Source organism: Eschrichtius robustus, chromosome 1, assembly GCF_028021215.1.
Source record: "Eschrichtius robustus isolate mEscRob2 chromosome 1, mEscRob2.pri, whole genome shotgun sequence".
NCBI lineage: Eukaryota > Metazoa > Chordata > Mammalia > Artiodactyla > Eschrichtiidae > Eschrichtius > Eschrichtius robustus.
Window position 1 is genome coordinate 97,853,630 of NC_090824.1, and position 19,206 is coordinate 97,872,835.

Consider the following 19,206-nt stretch of genomic DNA (forward strand, 5'->3'; position numbering starts at 1 on the left):
AAATGACATCTGTCATTGATTTAAATCATTCCTATAGATCACCATTAGTTAAGTGTTCAGGGAATCATTCTTTGTATTAAAGACAGGATCACTGTAAATCTTAAATAGTTGTGACCATTTGCTTTTAAGGATAAAAGGATGTTAGTTCATTAAAATCTTGATAAACATTCATTAAATCAACAGATAGAAGTCATGAATATTAGTTGGCATATTTGAAACAAATACATCTTCATCAATAACTAAGAAAAATATAGGGAACCCTTCCATAAGAAGTTATAAAATTACTGTACATCCATGTTTACTAAATAACTAGGCTTCTTTGTGTAAATCATAAAAATCACAATTCTCAGATCATTCTATCCAAAGAACAAGAATTCTTCTGAATTACTATAATCTGTATTTTGATAGAGAATCATAGATGGATTGTTAAAGGTTTATTTAGACCATGTGTGAACTTAATATGTTAATTAATAAAACTGAATGGTTTTTAATGTGGTAAAAAAAAATTTTGCTCAATTTTAAAATATACCATGTTACTAATTCGAAAAGATACATGCACCCCAATGTTCATAGCAGCATTATTTACAATTGCTAAGATATGGAAGCAACCTAAGTGTCCATCAACAGATGAATGGACAAAGAAGATGTGGTAAATATATACAATGGAATGCTACTCAGCCATAAAAAAGAATGAAATTTTGCCATTTGCAGCAACATGGATGGACTTGGAGGGTATTATCTTAAGTGAAGTAAGTCAGACAGAGAAAGACAAGTATTGTATGATATCACTTATACGTGGAATCTTAAAAATACAACAAACTAGTGAATATAACAAAAAAGAAGCAGACTCACAGATATAGAGAACAAACTAGTGGTTACCAGTGGTGAGAGGGAAAGTGGGGAGGGGCAATATAAAGGTAGGGGATTAAGAAGTACAAACTATTAGGCATAAAATAAGCTACAAGGATATATTGTACAACATGGGGACTATAGCCAATATTTTATAATTTTATAAATGGAGTATAATCTTTAAAATTGTGAATCACTATATTATACACCTGTAACATATAGTATCGATTATACTTCAATAAAAAAAAATCATACCGTGTTAAACCAGAATTTTACAATTGGTGCATGATAAAAGGCATAAAACTTTCGTGTGATTGGAAGCTTTTTTGATTTTATTTGTATCTCCATTTCATTCTTCCCTTCATTCCTGTCCAATATTCTTACTTCTTTAAATACTTCCTAAAATAAAAAGAACATTTATTGTACATTTATTCACAACAAATTTATATTTACTTTAAATTTTTTTTCCTTACCATGGGAATCTCTTCTGTTATGTTTTGAAAGTTGTTCTCACTATCTTCCATTGTCATTTGATGAGCATCTTGAGATTGTGGAATATGAGACATTTCAGCCTTAGTTTTATATTCTAACATTAATATGGCAGGTGGAACTAAAATGCTTAGTATGACCTAAAAATTTTAGAAACACAGAAGTTTACATTTTAAAATTAATGGCCTTCAAGAATATAATAAAAGCAATAAAAAGGTATAAAATCTCCTAATTATTAGTTAGCCATTTTGTCCCTGGTGGTGCAGGGAAAAAACAAAAACTTCACATTTTACTTATATAGAAAGAGGCCAGGTTGAATTGTTTTAAAGAGTAACAAAACATTTGAGTATTACGATATAAGGGTATAGAAAAGATTTAATAATTATTATAGACTTGTCCTGTTAAAAAATCAGGTTACTATTTGTTCAGAAAATACATTTTTGTTTAAATAAAATGTAAGCCTTATGAAGTTAACATGTGCTTAATTTTATCCTAAATCTCTCTGCAAGTGTTCCGTGTCACAATGTGATTACTCAGCTTGTGCCTCTATAAACAAAAAGGTTTATTTCTGAAATTTTATGTATTACCTGCAAAACCCTCAAGCACAAAGAAATTATAATTGTGTGTCAGGGTTTCTATTATAATTGTATATCAGGGTTAATCCTTCACCATTATTTTTAGTATATGATCAGTATTTATTATCCACTTACAATGATCAGTGATTAAACTACTTGCCTGATTTCTGCCTTCTATATTCTATACCTTTTTTCAGACATAAAATAACAAAAAGGAAAGTTTAAAGTAAAATCTCTCACTGTAATGAAACTGAAAGTACCAGACAACATTTTATCCCAATTTTTAACCATAAAAACTGAGCAGATCCAATATACTTCAAGCAAATTAAAAGTAACAGATTATTAAGTTAGTAGATAGGTCCTGAATTTTAGAATTTGGGAATCATCTTTTCATAAAGCAACAACTTTTTTTTCATGGCTGCTATAAATGCCAATACTCCCATTTGTTGCTCTCATGCTTCTGGCTCAGACTGGGGAAACAATCACTATACACCACACCTGAAAAGGATTCAGAGTGAAGACTAAGAGGGATAAAATGCCAACACCACAACCCCTACCCTCACAAATCAAGGCATTTTACTATACAGCTGAGCTAATTCCTCTGTTCTTTTTTATCTAATCACACACTTTATATTATTTCTAAGGTATACCTTGTACCAGGAATTTTTCCTCATATTCAGCCTTCCCATCCACATATCAGATAACAACATTTGTGTACAGGTGTGGGCTACGAAAGGTCTAAGTCTTGAAGAAACTGCTAACTTAAGACAGGTGGAATTACTCCAATTTTTCAGTTCATAAGTGAGCAATTTCATAGCCATGGTTTCATCTTGTCTGAAGGATTGTTCTAATAATTCAACTGCCAGTTGACCAAAATCACTATCAAAAGATAAAAGCCAAAACATATTCAGATTACCAAATTGCAGTTTTAAACCATTATCCTTAAAGTCATTCATAACATGTTCCAGTTTTCAATATTTTCACACACACACTTAGGGAATTGTGAGGCCCTATGTTTTCAGATATCCACTACTATGTGAAAATCACAAAATATTAAAATATGCCACATTAGGAACAAGACTGAAAATGTGACTCCAAAGCACTTTCCCCTGGTCCTAGAAATAAACCTATAGACTCACAGGAAACCCAAACTGACAATATTCAGATACTCTGTTCAGAAAGTCTCTAGACAATATTTCAAACATAGAAGAGGGTTGGTACCCAGTAGAGAGGAAGAATAATGTGAATAGGGACTAACCTAATATGAAAAACATCTTAATCTTAAATCCCTGGTAACATGATCACAGGATCTCTATTTGAGTTATTTCCAGTAACAACTCTTACTCTCTTCCAAAGACAGCCCATTTTGGGGGAGGGTGGTCCTATTCTCTATTATAAAGCTTCCTACAAACTACCTTTCTAGCTTAATATTCTACTACTCCCCTAAGTAGACTGTAAAACTTGTGAACTATTTTATTCTTCTACATATGTAGTTCCACCATCTGAAATGCCCTTCCAGCTGAACTAAATTTATTTCCTTAGAACACAGCTCAAACCTCACTTTCTTCCTTTCCCTACCACTTCAAATGGAACTTTTCCTAATCTAATTGCTATTATGTACAACTAATTATTAAACTTATTTCTGGCATTTCTTCTTTCTTGTTGAGATATTTAACTCTTGAACTGCAAACAATATACATGCCTAGGCAGCAAAGTTTCTTTCTGAGTTTTTTTTTAAAAACTTAAAACATTTAGAAAGTGGGTTTCTCTTAATTTTTCCAATAAAATTATAATACGTAACCTAATTAGTGCGTGGCACTATAATCTCCACTTAAACCTCATCTATTTTGTATTTTTAAAATGTTTCAAATGATAAAATGTAACTTACTTGGAATATTGTTTCAATTCCTCTGAAGTATCATCTACGAGGTCACTCTGCTTTGCTTCATATGCCATTGAACGATAGATCTTACAGGCAACTAATGCTTTAGCCATTGATTCTTCACCATGCTGCCACAAAAAACGGGCCATGACCTGCCTCTTCATAAGGCAAGCCCAAATTAGCAGTTCATTAAGTGGATAAGGAAAGCGCTTGGTTTCTGGATCATCAATATCTACAATTTCATCTTTGGTTCTTTTCTTCTTTCCTTCTTCCACAGCTGTATCAATCTTTAAGAGAAAATAAATGTTATAAGGCTCATCAAAATAAGGCCATATGACATTCATGTGAGAATTTTAATAAAATACCCTTTATTCTTCAACTTCATACAGCTGCACAAATCAAAATAGTATAAATTTTACATACTTGATTTTTATTATAGCTCATATTCATTTTATAGAAATGTCATTTCCAAAAAAATGTCTTTGCAACAAAGTTTTCCAAGATTAAAGGGCCTAAATATTTCAACTAATATCCAATAAAACACAGTTTTAATGAAAAGAAAGTTTGGATAACACCTCTGGTCTTGCATGTTGTTAATCAAGTAAATATAGAATAAAAGGAGGCAGTTAAGCAATAATCAAAACATCTAAAAATTTTGGTCATTATCATAGTTAAATACTAAAAAATAACAGAATCATTAACCAACAATGAATATCTTTTGGCATATAGGAAAATGAAGAATCAAGGATATAATACCATATCTAAAAACAAAAGATAATTCTTACTAAAACAAGGAGTTTTCTGTTTCATAATACTAAGTAATTTAGAAAGAACAAAATGCGAAAGCCAGAAAGGGTAATATTTAAACAAATATACCTTTGGTCGGTAGGGCTGTGCTGTTTTAATGAAATGATTATGCCTCATTTTTTCCTTTTTATCTGCTCTATTGCCGAAAGATTCCTGACTCTTTCGCAACTGAGGAGTGCTGCTGGAGGTATTTCTGCCAGACCTCTGAAAATAAAAGCTTATTAGATTTTATAGATTTAAATATGCTGATATGCTATAAAAAATCAGTTTTTACATATGTATGTATATATAAATATATGTGTGTACGCACACCAAAAAAAAATATAGTTTCTTCAGGATTTCAATTACAAAATATTTCTAAGTACTCTTAGTTTAAAATCTCATGTTTTTAAGGCAATCCCACTTTTACCATTCTAAGTAATTTTTAACTTTTAAAGTGTGTAAGTTCATTTTAAAGCACATCTATAGACTTCCCCCCAAATATTACGTACCCGATTATTTCCACCAAGACTATTATATATTAATCGAAAACGTTTCCGAGTGTAGGTGCATCTATAGGTTCCTCCCATAAGATATTCAATAACAAGTCCTATATCAATTAGAGTGATCTTATATCCTGGAGGAAGATTTCCCTGAAAACAAAGCATTAGTTTTAAAAAGACAAAATAGTATTTCTCAATATTTCCACGCCATGCCTAGAAATGTGCCTACTACTCTCCAAAATAACAAATGTTTACTTGTTACAGGAAGCTGGAGTTGCCAGCAGCTACCTTTACAGAAGAAGGGAGTGACTTGTTTCTGTTTCCTTTTGTAAGAAGAGAGATTCTGAGGTTTTGAAGTCCCAACGGTGTGGCTCAGGAAAGGAGTATGGCTTACAACAGGAAGATAATTTGATCTCTCCACTGTACTAATACTTCACACACACAGGCAAAGAAACCTCTAAGTGCCAAGTGTTCTGTTTCACCGTGGCACATAAGTTGCATTTTCCTGCATAAATAATGCTATAAATGTTTCCTGAGGGGCCCATTAATACTTATAAATATTTTTAACCAAAATTATATTGGCCATATTGTAGATTACACGTTTTTATAGCCTTGACTAGAATTCAACTACCACCTATACATTGTTCAGAGATAAAACTTCATTTTCCCAGGGCATCAATTTACAAATGAACTTTTGGAACATAAGCCATTTGTGAGTTTGGAAAGACTGTTTCAGAATGAATTATTGGTTAAAGGGTTTAATCATAAGATGAGTTATATATATATTAACCAATTCTGCCCTCTTATACCATCACCATTCTTTTCATTTCCCTAATTATAATTTCATGAACTTAGTACTTTTTAAAATGCTTATACTTTTTATATTTTGGCTTCATCTGTGAAGTTTCTAATTTCTAGATATCTATATTCTTTAGATCGCTAATTTAAAGATATCTATATTCTTTAGATCGCTAATTTAAAAACTAGGGGGCTTCCCTGGTGGCGCAGTGGTTGAGAATCTGCCTGCCAATGCAGGGGACACGGGTTCGAGCCCTGGTCTGGGAAGATCCCACATGCCGCGGAGCAACTGGGCCCGTGAGCCACAATTGCTGAGCCTGCGCGTCTGGAGCCTGTGCTCCGCAACAAGAGAGGCCGCGACAGTGAGAGGCCCGCGCACCGTGATGAAGAGTGGCCCCCGCTTGCCACAACTAGAGAAAGCCCTCGCATAGAAACGAAGACCCAACACAGCCATAAAAAAAAAAACAAAACATAAATTAATAAAAAATAAAAATAAAAAAAAAACTAATCATAGAGTCTGTCATACAGAGTGAAGTAAGTCAGAAGGAGAAAAACAAATACAGTATGCTAACACATATATATGGAATCTAAAGGGAAAAAAAAAAGGTCATGAAGAACCTAGTGGCAAGACGGGAATAAAGACACAGACCTACTAGAGAATGGACTTGAGGATATGGGGAGGGGGAAGGGTAAGATGTGACAAAGTCAGAGAGTGGCATGGACATATATACACTACCAAATGTAAAATAGATAGCCAGTGGGAAGCAACCGCATAGCACAGGGAGATCAGCTCTGTGCTTTGTGACCACCTAGAGGGGTGGGATAGGGAGGGTGGGAGGGAGGGAGATGCAAGAGGGAAGAGATATGGGAACATATGTATATGTATAACCGATTCACTTTGTTATAAAGCAGAAACTAACACACCATTGTAAAGCAATTATACTCCAATAAAGATGTTAAAAAAAAAAACTAGTCAAAAAACATACTTTCATCTTAAATAGAAGATTTTTGTTTTTATTTCATCTTAAGCAACCTCAAAATATGCTCTATGATTAAGGATGTCATGTATGATAGATATTTTAGTTCTATTTTTTTTTAAATCTGACAAATTCCCTTATGTTATGAATTCACTTGAATGGGGAATACTTAATTTAAGGAAAATAATGTGAGTTATCTAAAAAAATGATAAGCAATTTCTCAAGCTATACAACTAACTCTTAGAAAACTCATTAATTTGAATTAGAAAATATTCAATTACTGTTTTTACTTCAGGATTTTTCACTTATGCAAGTAGAAAAACTGGGCTTATTATTATAGCCATCAATGTAAAAGACGTTAACATATAACAAATCTCCTATGTGAGGTTCCCAGAATTAACAACTATAGTTCTGCTAAACCACATAAGTAAATCATAATGCAAATGTGTTTAAGAAATCCCCGGACTGAAGGTCTCCCTCATTATTCAAGCTTTCTGGGAAGGAAAAAAAAAAAAAAGAAAGCTTTAGTTATTTAAACAAAACAAACAAAAATTAATGTGAACTGTCCAGAATAGGAAAATCCACAGAGATAGAAAAGAATTAACAGTTGCTTAGGGCGGGCTCAGAGGCAAGGAGTAGAGAAGCAGCAGGAATGGGGAGAGACTGCTAATGGGTACAAAGTTACTTTGGGGGGTATTGTAAATACTCTAAAATTGTGGTGACGGTGGCACTACCCTGAATATAGAAAGTCACTGAACTATACACTTTACATGGATGAATGTTATGGTATGTGAAATACATTTCAATAAAGCTACAAAGAAAAAGCACATGGAAAAAAATAAAAGAAAAAAATTTTAAGTATGACAAAGTCTAAGTTCTTTCTATGAAATGTTAGTTTAGTATTAAACATATTACAAAACACAGAAAATGACATTTCTATCAAGTTTTCCATTTTTTAATAGTACACTCACACTTAATGGCAAGTAAAACATTTGAATGAAGAATTCTAGAAGGAAAGCATTTTAGTTCAGAAACTTTAAAAATAATTCAATTAACTAAATATGAGTACTTTTTCATCAAGGGAAATAAAACTATTGGATATCAATAGTTTAAATTGTTATAATTTTTAAATAAGTGTTTAAAACTATTAATTCACAGAGAATCCAGTAGAAAAGAAGAGGAATATCAGTGTGTCAAATTTAGTCACCACAGAATGGCTTCAGACCATATGAGAGCATTATATAGGAAATCACTACCAATACTGAATATAAAAGAAGGGGGAAGAGGGAGAGAGAAGGAGAGAGACAGAGATGGAGGGGGGGAGAGAAAGACATAAACAGAGAGAAAGACAGAACATTTTCAGCCTTTTTATTGGCAAAATCTGCCATTGAAGATCACCAATCTGTGTTTCTCTCAATGTCCTTTACATGCCCAGGGAACAAATTTCTTCTTAACACAGAGAAAGAAGATCTTCCTTTATGAACAAATAAGCATTATGAACTTCATCATACTGTATCCTGGATGACTAGAAGCTCAGGTCTTAATTCCATAAACTTTCCTTTCTCTTGATTTCTGATATATTATGTTCTTTACTCCTGTATTACTACAAATTTATCCCTTATTTTAATCTCGATCTAAAAAAAGTCACTTTATTGCTAATTTTAAGATGCACTGAAATGCTTTCTAGAAACAGATGAAGTATAAATGACTTTTTTAAAATAACATTTTTCGAAAACAAAAATAATCTCTTACCTGTTTGACATCTCGAACAAGATGAAATAGCATTGGATTAGTTGGGCCTTGTTTCTTTAAGGAGAAAATAATTAGAGGAAACTATTATTTTTCTTCTAAAATAACTTAAACAATTTCCTTTTTGTTACAGGACTTTTGTTCTTACACAAATTATATTGTTTTTGAGTTATACAAGTTCTGTTCATAAAATGGAACAAAGAAAAAGATGTAACTATTACATGTTGTCATATTTACCTTTAACAAGATATATAATTTCTTATGCTCTTACGTTTTTACTTATGCAAAACACAAAAGCTTTTCTTTTCTAAAAGTCATGCAAACATTGCAAGCTTCACAATTATATGTTAAATTTAATTTATATTCCATTGATAATGGAGGCATTCTCTTTCCTCTTGTTAAAATGTCTGTACCTCTGTTTCTGCCACTAATCATCAAGCTGTAGCAATACATTAAATATTTTGGGTAACAAACTTTTAACATTTATATATGCCATCTTTTTCCCTATTATCTTAATTCTATTTAAATATTACAGTAGACTAATGACAAGTTTCATTTTTACATTAATCTTATTTTGATGGTATCCTGTATTTTGAAAAAATACCCAGGAGTATATCTCCCCCCATCAAAACTGAGATAAATGGGCCAAAAAGATATTCTTCTAAACTTTTTAGACAGTGCTCTGACCTATATGAAATTTACTGCAATTGATTCTAAGCAGCACAAATCAAGAGAATTATTGTCAATACTTTAAATCTATTGTTTAAAAGAAATATCAAATGAGATTTTTCTCCCACCATTGTGTTACTGTTAATTTTTATGAGGTTATTGTAGTAATCAATTCAATGTACTTCTCAGTTTTGATTACATATACTTGGTAATACATTCTCAAATCTAAGTGGGTAAACTTATTATTCCTTTGAAAACAATATTATTTTCTTTGATATTAGTGGCTTTCAAATTCTATATAATATCTAAAGATGGCTATAACTGATACTGCATTCTTTTTACAGTATTTAGTCTATAGACTTAAGAGCTGAGTTCCCTCAGCTCATTCTCCTCGTAAGTTAATTTTTTTCAATTTAAAATGTCAATTATTTTTAACATAAAGAAACAAACTTAGTAGAAATATTTACAAAAAATCGGTAATATTTTAGTGCACTTAGATAGACTTACAAAATATTTACAGCTCAAACATTTCTGAAATGCAAAGTATTATAAAAAATAAAGACAGAGGCCTGTAAGTTAATTTTTAAAAAATAAATGTGTCTTCCAAGTGAATGTGAATTATTTCATGCTTTTTAAGTATTAGGAAGCTTCATTGTATCTTCTCTAATAGTATATAATCAGAGAGAAACACAATTTTTGTAATTCTATTTTATCTTAATCCATTAATGTTTATTCATTAAATATGACTTCTTAGTAAAAAATAAGTACACTTTAACACAGCAGTTCTCAAAAGTGCAATCTGGGGACTCCTGAAGGCCCCCAAGACCCTTTTAGGAGGCCCATGAGATCAAAAGTGTTTTCAGAATCATGTTAAAATGCTATTTGCATTTATTCATTCCCATTCTCTCAGGAATTTGTACTGAAGTACAAATTAATAAATATGTTTAAAATTTCTTGGTGTTACATTCCAATATGACACATATCAACACACATAAGCAAAACCTCTCTAGAACAGCTCTTTGATGTCCTCAATAATTTTTATGGATCTTGATAACAAAAAATTGAGAACCACTGCTTTATCATGTTATATACAATCCCTTAAACTTTAAAAAATTTTACCAATAATTGATGCTGAACGTTAACTATTATCTTAATAACTTTGAGTTATACAGTTAAAAAAATTACTTGCCTTGCTAATGGGATCAATTTTTATTTTTAGTGTTTTGTATTTGCTTTACATTTCAGGGATAAACCTTACTTTGGCACAATGAATAATCCTTTTAATTTTTACATCTATTTGCTAGAGACAGTAGAACGCCAACAAATCCCTACTCAAAGGAAATTTACAATCCACAGTGGAAGACATAACTGTACTTAACAAACTGCACCACTGGGCTTCACTGTAGCACTGCCTTGGCATTTGAACTAGGTTCCAAACAAAGAATAAAATCCAGTAAGTGGGTAGTAGTAGCTGGAAGAAAAACACATACCAGCAGTGTGTAAACAACTAATGCTTTTTAAAAAAGTTTATATTTTGGGGAAACAGTAGGTAGATGACATAGTTGAAATATCCACTATGCAGAGGTGGGAGATAGGAATTAAAAGGCCAAGTGAGAGAAATAGCTGAGGCAAAATTTCAAAAGCTGGAGAGCTTTGAAAACCAAGTAAAGGGTTTGAGTATTATTCTATACACACTGGGGAGCCATCAAAAGTTTTTAAACTGGGGAAAGATATGATAAAGTATGTCACTATAAGAATATTTAGGTTAAAGATTTGAAAATAGACAAGGAAATTAGATTACTGAAATAGTACAGGCTGGAAATGATTGAGTAGTACAAAGACATTAGGAATGAAAAGAAAGAGATAAATAGGTAGAAACTGATAAATAAAAGGAAACAGCTTTGCAGAGAAGTCAAAGTTAGAAAGCTAGGATTTGGTCATAGTACTCCTCAAGGTATACTTCTATTAGTAATGAAAAACCATTAAGAAGAGTAGTATTTACCCTCTCCAATGTTAGTGACATGAAATTTGAAACAAAATGAGAAAGGCTTTGTAAAAGGAATAATTAGTTTTCAGGAGCTCTTTAAAAGAAAAACTGAAAAACAGTATGTAAGCTGAAAGTACGACACCACAAGGTCAAAATCATGAATGTAAACACCAAAAAGGAGAAAAGAAAAAGCAATGTGTAATTTCTCCATTGGTCAAAGGAATCAAAAGAAATTTGGTGTAACAAATGACTACCAAGAAAAAGAAGAAATATAATGACTCTATAATTAAGAACTTGATCTTATAGTTTTAAAAAGGGGTGAGGTGAAGGAAAGGGTTGTTAACACTACATCTCTTTCCTATGTGGCTATGGTGACAGAGAAGGTCTCCAGAAATAGGGAAAAGGGTTTCAGACTGTCATATAAACAATCTATACTAAGACTGGCTGTAATTTTTCCACATAATCCAGCAAAACATTAAAGGTTTTACCAATAGGAATGAATATACTCAGGTAAAATGACACTTTCCAAAGATGATAAAACTTAGTCCACAAAGAATTTTAACATACACTTACAGTGTTGTAAAGTTCTTCCAGTCTAGGAATGGTAAGGAATTTATGCATGCTTACTCCATTTTCAATAAGAAGTTTTACAAATGCAACTCTATCCATTACAAGAGCATCAAGCATAGCTTGTTCCAAGGATCCAACCTAAAACAGTATCAACATTAATAAAATTATACAAACAGTTCTACATGCAAGTCCTTAGGATTTATACATATTTGTTCCTACACAGTTTTAGAACAAAATTAAAAAGATGCAAAGTAATAAAAGGCTAGGACTTAAGGTATATAGGGAATAGATAAAAAGACCTCACTAGAGTAGCATTCCCTAAAAAACATTCTGTAGGACAGCAAGGGTTATGTGGAGGGGGGAAACAAGAAAGAATCCACCATCAAGTAAATTTTGGGAAAAATACCTTAGAGCAATGGTTCTTAGTGTTTAAGAAAGGTTTTTTAGAGGGATCATTTCAATAATTGGGGGCCACTACTACATTTAATGGACACGGTCAAAAGATACCAGAAATCATACAATATGCCAGACAATGTCACTCAAAGAGGAATTGCCTTGTATCTCATACAACTTTCTATTATCCTGTTAGATTCTCACAAATGAAAATCCAGTAATTCTGCTTTACATATAAACACAAAGTATTCTGTCACAAACTTTCCAAAAATACAACTGCTATGTAAGTCAGAAAAGATTGTACTTAGTTTTCTTTAGAACTGTAACAGAAACCATTCACCGTCAGAGAAAAATCATATCTCTTAACAGCAATACAACATGTGGCACTGCAGTTTAATGTAACACGTGTATCAGTCAGCATTTGTAGCGCTCCCTTGTAAGTTTTTAGAGACACTTTTACAGACTTCAACAGACAATGAATCAAATACTCTAAAACCAGTGAAGACACAAATACAGAAATTTCACTAAGAAGCATTATAAAAGTCATCTTATTAATGTAATAATATTAGTATATTTAGTATTACTGATATATTAATATTCTAATAATACCTCATTGCTTCTGTATAGTTTTAAATATTTTGGTATCATAGGATAAAAAATTTTGTGGTGAAAATCAATACCAAAAGCACTGGGTTTGGGCTTCCCTGGTGGCGCAGCAGTTAAGAATCCGCCTGCCAATGCAGGGGACATGGGTTCGAGCCCTGGTCTGGGAAGATCCCACATGCCGCAGAGCAACTAACCCTGTGCGCCACAACTACTGAGCCTCCACTCTAGAGTCCATGAGCCACAGCTACTGAGCCCACGTGCCTAGAGCCCGTGCTCTGCAACAAGAGCAGCCACTGCAATGAGAAGTCTGTGCATGGCAAACAAACAGCAGCCCCCACTCCCCGCAACTGGAGAAAGCCCGTGTGCAGCAACAAAGACCCAACGCAGCCAAAAATAAATAAATAAAAGAAATACATTAAAAAAAAAATCATTGGGTTTTTTCACCTTTTGTTTTCTAATCTTTATTGTCTTCAGAAGTTTACCATACAACTATACAACTTCTCTATAGCAGTTTCTTTTACCATTTCTTTACCCAATCTACCCTTGATTTCTATTACTTTGCAAAGGATAGGGTCTCCAAAATCTTTTTAGTATACAGGCTAAATACATGCCTTATGCATGATGGATGATGATCAGAGGGCAGACATGTTTTCTGTCACTTTTTTTTTTCACCACTCAGTTCTATTTCATAACAAGGAAAATATTTTGGCATTGCACTTAAAAACAAGGCACAACTAACTTATAAGAATGTAATACTTATTCAATTTCTCATATATTAACAGCCTGTAATTTATCATGGCATTCCTATTTTAGTTAAGATTATCTCCTACTTTCTCGTATCACATACAAATCTGATTTGTTATTAACTTATTCTAACATTAACAACATTTACTCTATTGCTCAGTTGGTCCTCTCTCCTTTCTTTTCTTATCCTGTACTTGTAAGGGGTGTTCTTCTGTTCCCCATGGATTTTAAGTTACCAACAATAACATTCCTGTATTAGTCTGGTTAATTAAAAAAATCATCACCAACACCTATGTCAAGGATCTTACTACCTATGTTTTCTTTTAAAAGTTTTATGGTTTCAGGTCTTATGTTCAAGTCTTCAATCCATTTTAAATTAATTTTTGTGTGTGGTATAAGACAGTGGTCAAGTTTCAGTCTTCTGCATGTGGCTGTCAAGTTTTCCCAACATCAATAATTGAAAACACTGTCCTTCTCCCACTGTATATTCTTGACTACTCTGTCGTAAATTGATATGTGCATGAGTTTATTTCTGGGCTCTCTATTCTGTTCCACTGACCTATTTATGTAATTTTATGCGAATACCATACTGTTTAAATTACCATAGCTTTGTGACACAGTTTGAAATCAGGAAGCATAATGCCTCCAGCTTTGTTCTTCTTTCTCAAGATTGTTTTGGCTATTCAGGATCTTTTGTGGTTCCATACAAATTTTAGAATTGCTTGTTCTATTTCTGTGAAAAATGCCATTGGAATTTTGATAGAGATTGCACGGAATCTGTAGATTGCTTTGGGTAGTATAGACATTTTAGCAATACTGATTCTCCCAATTAATGAGCACAAAATATCTTTCCATTTCTCTGTATCTTCTTCAATTTCTTTCATCAACATATTATAGTTTTCAGTTCACAGATCTTTCACCTCCTTGGTTGAATTTATTCCTAGGTAATTTATTCTTTTTGATGCAATTGCAAGTGGGACTGTTTTCTTAATTTCTCTTTCAGATATTTTGTTATTAGTGTATAGGAACACAAATTTATGCATATTTATTTTGTATCCTACAACTTTGCTGAACTCATTTATTAGTTCTAACAGTTTTTCGGTGAAGTCTTTAGGGTTTTCTACACATAGTATCATGTCATCAGCAAAGAGTGACAGTTTTATTTCTTCCTTTCCAATTTAGATGCCTTTTATTATTTTTTCCTGCCTAACTGCTGTGGCTAGGGCTTCCAATACTATGCTGAATAAAAGCAGCAAGAGTGGGCATCCTTGTCTTGTTCCTGATCTTAGAGGAAAAGCTTTCAACTCTTCACCATTGAGTATGATGTTAGCTGTATGCCTTTATTATGTCATATATGCCTTTATTATGTTGAGGTGCATTCCCTCTATACCTGCTTTGTTGAGAGTCTTTATCATAAATGGATATAGAATCATGTGAAATGCTTTTTCTGTATCCACTGAGTTGATTATACGATTTTTATCATTGTTTTTCTTAATGTGATATATCACGTTGACTGATTTGCAGATCCCCGGAATAAATCCCACTTGATTATGGTATATGGTCCTTTAAAAGTATTGTTGAATTCAGTTTCCTAAATATTCTGTTGAAGATTTTCAAAAGCTGTTGTCTGAGGGTCTGGATTCCAGTCAGTCTGAATCTGGATGCTGAAATACTCCCCTTAGGGACACTGATAGGTAACTGCACATTCTCAACTACTGGGAGCTAGTAAAAATACAATACATTGCTTCAACAAGCAGAAAGGTTTGAGAGAGAACAAAAAGCTGAGTCAAGGTTGACTGACAAGGCTCATCCCCTACACAAGGCTACTTCTTCAAGACTGGAAGAGGTGGTTATTTCATCTACTGTATAGAAACCAAAACACAGTCAAGTAAAATGGAGAAACTGAGAAATATGTTCCAAATGAAAGAACAAAATAAAACCTCAGGGAAAAACCTCAATGAAATGGAGATAAGTAATTTACCTGATAAAGAGTTCAAAGTAATTATTATAATGATGCTCACCGAATTGTGGAAAAGAATGAACACAGTGAGAACTTCAACAAAGAGATGGAAAATCTAAGAAAGTACCAAATAGAAGTCACAGAGCTGAAGAATAAAAAACTGAACTGAAAAATACACTAACAGGGTTCAAGAGCAGACGAGATGAAGCAGAAGAAAGGATCTGTCAACTTGGAGACAAGGCAGTGTAATTGACCAAGAGTAGCAAAAAGAACTTTTAAAAAAGTGAAGTTAGCTTAAGGGACTTATGGGACAACATCAAATGGACTGATACATTTTAGGGTTCCCAGAAGAAGAGAGAGACAAAGGGGCAGAAATTGTATTTGAAGAAATAATGGCTGAAACTTCCCTAACCTGGGGAAGAAAACAGACATCCAGATACAGGAAGCTCAGAGAGTTTCAAATAAGGTGAACCTATAGAGACCCACACCAAGACACATAATTGAAATGCCAAAAGTTAAAGACAAGGAAAGAATATTAAAAGCAGCAAGAGAAAAACAACTTGTTACATAGAAGGGAACCTCCATAAGACTATCAGCATATTTTTCAGCAGAAACTTTGCAGGCCAGAAGGGAGTGGCATGATATATTCAAAGTACAGAAAGAAAAAACTTCCAACCAAGACTACTCTACCTGGCAAAAATTCTTATTCTGAATTGAAAGAGAGAAAGACTTTTCCAAACTAGCAAAAGCTAAAGGGGTTGATTACCACTAAACCAGCCTTTCAAGAAATGTTAAAGGAGCTTCTTTTAAGCTGAAAAGAAAGGGTGGTAATTAGTAACAAGAAAACATATGAAAGAAATCTCACTGAAAAGGTAAATATACAGTAAAAATAGTAGATTAATCACTTATGAAGTTAGAATAAAGGTTGAAAGACAAAAGTAGTAAAAATAGCCATGATTACGATAATTAGTTAAGGGATACTCGAGGTAAAAAGATGTAAACTGTGACATGAAAAACAGAAAACAGGAAAGGGGAATATAAAAATGTTGAGATTTAGAATGGGATCAAACAAGTGGTTATCAACATAAAATAGACATTATAGATATAAGTTATTATATGTAACCCTCATGGTAAACACAAAGCAAAATCCTATAGTAAATACACAAAAGACAAAGAGAAAAAAATATAAGCATATCACTAAAGTCATCAAATCACAAAAGAAGAGAGCAAGAGAGAGAAAAAAAAAGGAACAGAATGGAACTACAAAAACAGCCAGAAAACAATTAACAGAATATCAGTAAGTACATACTTATAATAATTATTTTAAATATAAATGGACTAAACTCAACAATTCAAAGACACAGAGTAGCTGAACGGATAAAAACACAAGACCTATCTATATGCTGCCTACAAGAGACTCACTTTAGACGTAAAGACAACATATAGACTGAAAGTGAAGAAATGGAAAAGGATATTCCATGCAAATGGAAACCAAAAGAAAGCTTACTTATATCAGACAAAATAGACTTTAAAAAAAGACTGTAATAAGAAACAAAGATGGATGGCACATAATGATAAAGGGGTCAATTCAACAAGAAGATAAAATATATGTAAATATTTATGTACCCATCATAGGAGCATATAAATACATAAAACAAATATTAACAGTCTTAAAGGGAGAAACAGACAGCAATACAAAATAATAGGGGACTTTAATACCCACTTACATCAGTGGATAGATCATCCAGACAGAAAATCAGTAAGAAAACATCAGCCTTATATGACACATTAGACCAATGGACTTAACAGATATACAGAACGTTCCACCCAAAAGCAAGAGAATACACATTCTTCTCAAGTGCACATGGAAAATTTTGCAGGATAGACCATCTTAGACCACAAAACAAGTCTTAATAAATTTAAGAAGACAAATCATATCAAGCATCTTTTCTGACCACAATGGTATGAAAATAGAAATTACACAAAGAAAACTGGAAAATTCATAAATACATGAAGATCAAACAACATACTACTCAACAACCAATGGGTCAAAGAAGAAATCAAAAGAGAAATTAAGAAGTATCTTGAGAGGGCTTCCCTGGTGGCGCAGTGGTTAAGAATCTGCCTGCCAATGCAGGGGACACGTGTTCGAGCCCTGGTCCGGGAAGATCCCACATGCCACAGAGCAACTAAGCCCGTGCGCCATAACTACTGAGCCTGTACTCTAGAGCTCACGTGCCACAACTACTGAGCCCGCATGCCACAACTACTGAAGCCCATGTGCCTAGAGCCCGTGCTCTGCAACAAGAGAAGCCACTGCAATGAGAAGCCCACACAGTGCAACGAAGAGTAGACCCCGCTCGCCGCAACCACAGAAAGCCCGCACACAGCAACAAAGACCCAACGCAGCCAAAAAAATAAATAAAAAGTACCTTGAGAAAAACAAAAATGGCAATATAACATACCAAAATTTGTGGGATGCAGCAAAAACAGTTCCAACAGGGAAGTTCACAGCGATAAATGCCTACCTCAAAAAACAAGAAAAGTCTCAAATAACCTAACTTAACACCTCAAGAAACCAGAAAAAGAAGAACAAACCATACTCAAAGTTAGTAGAAGGCAGAAAGTAACAAAAATTAGAACAGATATAAATGAAACAGAGATTGAAAAGACAACTAGAATGAAACTAGAGCTAGTTCTCTGAAAAGATAAAATTGACAAACCCTTAGCTAGACTCAGGAAGAAAAAAAAGAGGACTCAAATAAATAAAATCAAAAATGAAACAGATGTTACAACTGATACCACAGAAATACAAAGGATCATTAAGAGGTTAATATGAACAATTACATGCCAACAAACTGGACAGCCTAGAAGAAACAGATAAATTCCTAGAAACATACAACCTATCAAGACCAAATCATGATGAAATAGAAATTCTGAACAGTCTGATTACTAGTAAGGACCAGACAGCTTCACTGGTGAATTTAACCAAACATTCAAAGAACTAATACCAATCCTTCTCAAACTCTTCCAAACTCATTTTATGAGTCCAGCATTACTCTGATACCAAAACCAGACAAGGACCCCAGAAGAAAATTACAGGCCAACATTCCTGACAAACACAGATGCAAAGAGCACTATTTCTAAAACTTTTTTCAGTTACAGGATTTTTAAAGATCTCTACCCTATAAAAAACACAGTTTTTATCAAGAGGCAAATAGAACTTATTAAATCCTAAATGGATCTGAATGTTGCAGAAATGTTTAGCTACAGTAAGTCTGCACTTTTGACTGACAGGCAAATGTCAAGTTAGGTCACAGTTTCAGCAAATACTTTGTTATTAACTTAGCTTAATTTAATTACACTGTTTATATAGATTATTTACATACCAGCCACTGCTGTCCATAAACAAATACATGATTTTTGGCAATGTCAACTCTATCCCATGCCAATGTAAGGATGAGCTGGTCAAATGCAGATGCATTAGTGCCTAATCGAATAAAGAAAACAGTCGACAAGTTCAATTAATTTATCTCCATTAAAATATGAACACTTATGAATTCTCCCCCTTCCCCTTTAATTAACTTACACAGCTGGTGTTAGTCACTATTCAGAGGTAGCCTGCCTCAGAAACATAAGGTTACCCCAGGGTTGAGGACTTTTATTTTC

The 19,206-nt window shown here is 33.2% G+C and overlaps 1 protein-coding gene across 1 annotated transcript in view; it reads right to left on the minus strand.

Moving 5' to 3' along the window:
- Positions 1-19,206, minus strand: part of TRPM7 (transient receptor potential cation channel subfamily M member 7) — a 111,984-nt gene that overhangs the window by 49,128 nt on the left and 43,650 nt on the right. Inside the window, exons 11-19 of the mRNA XM_068551508.1 lie at positions 18,927-19,027; positions 11,838-11,972; positions 8,612-8,665; positions 5,094-5,234; positions 4,672-4,806; positions 3,802-4,082; positions 2,564-2,792; positions 1,323-1,478; positions 1,105-1,248 (exon numbers count right to left, since the gene is read on the minus strand). Of these exons, the coding sequence (XP_068407609.1) occupies positions 1,105-1,248; positions 1,323-1,478; positions 2,564-2,792; positions 3,802-4,082; positions 4,672-4,806; positions 5,094-5,234; positions 8,612-8,665; positions 11,838-11,972; positions 18,927-19,027 (1,376 nt within the window). The remainder of the gene's footprint in view (positions 1-1,104; positions 1,249-1,322; positions 1,479-2,563; positions 2,793-3,801; positions 4,083-4,671; positions 4,807-5,093; positions 5,235-8,611; positions 8,666-11,837; positions 11,973-18,926; positions 19,028-19,206) is intronic.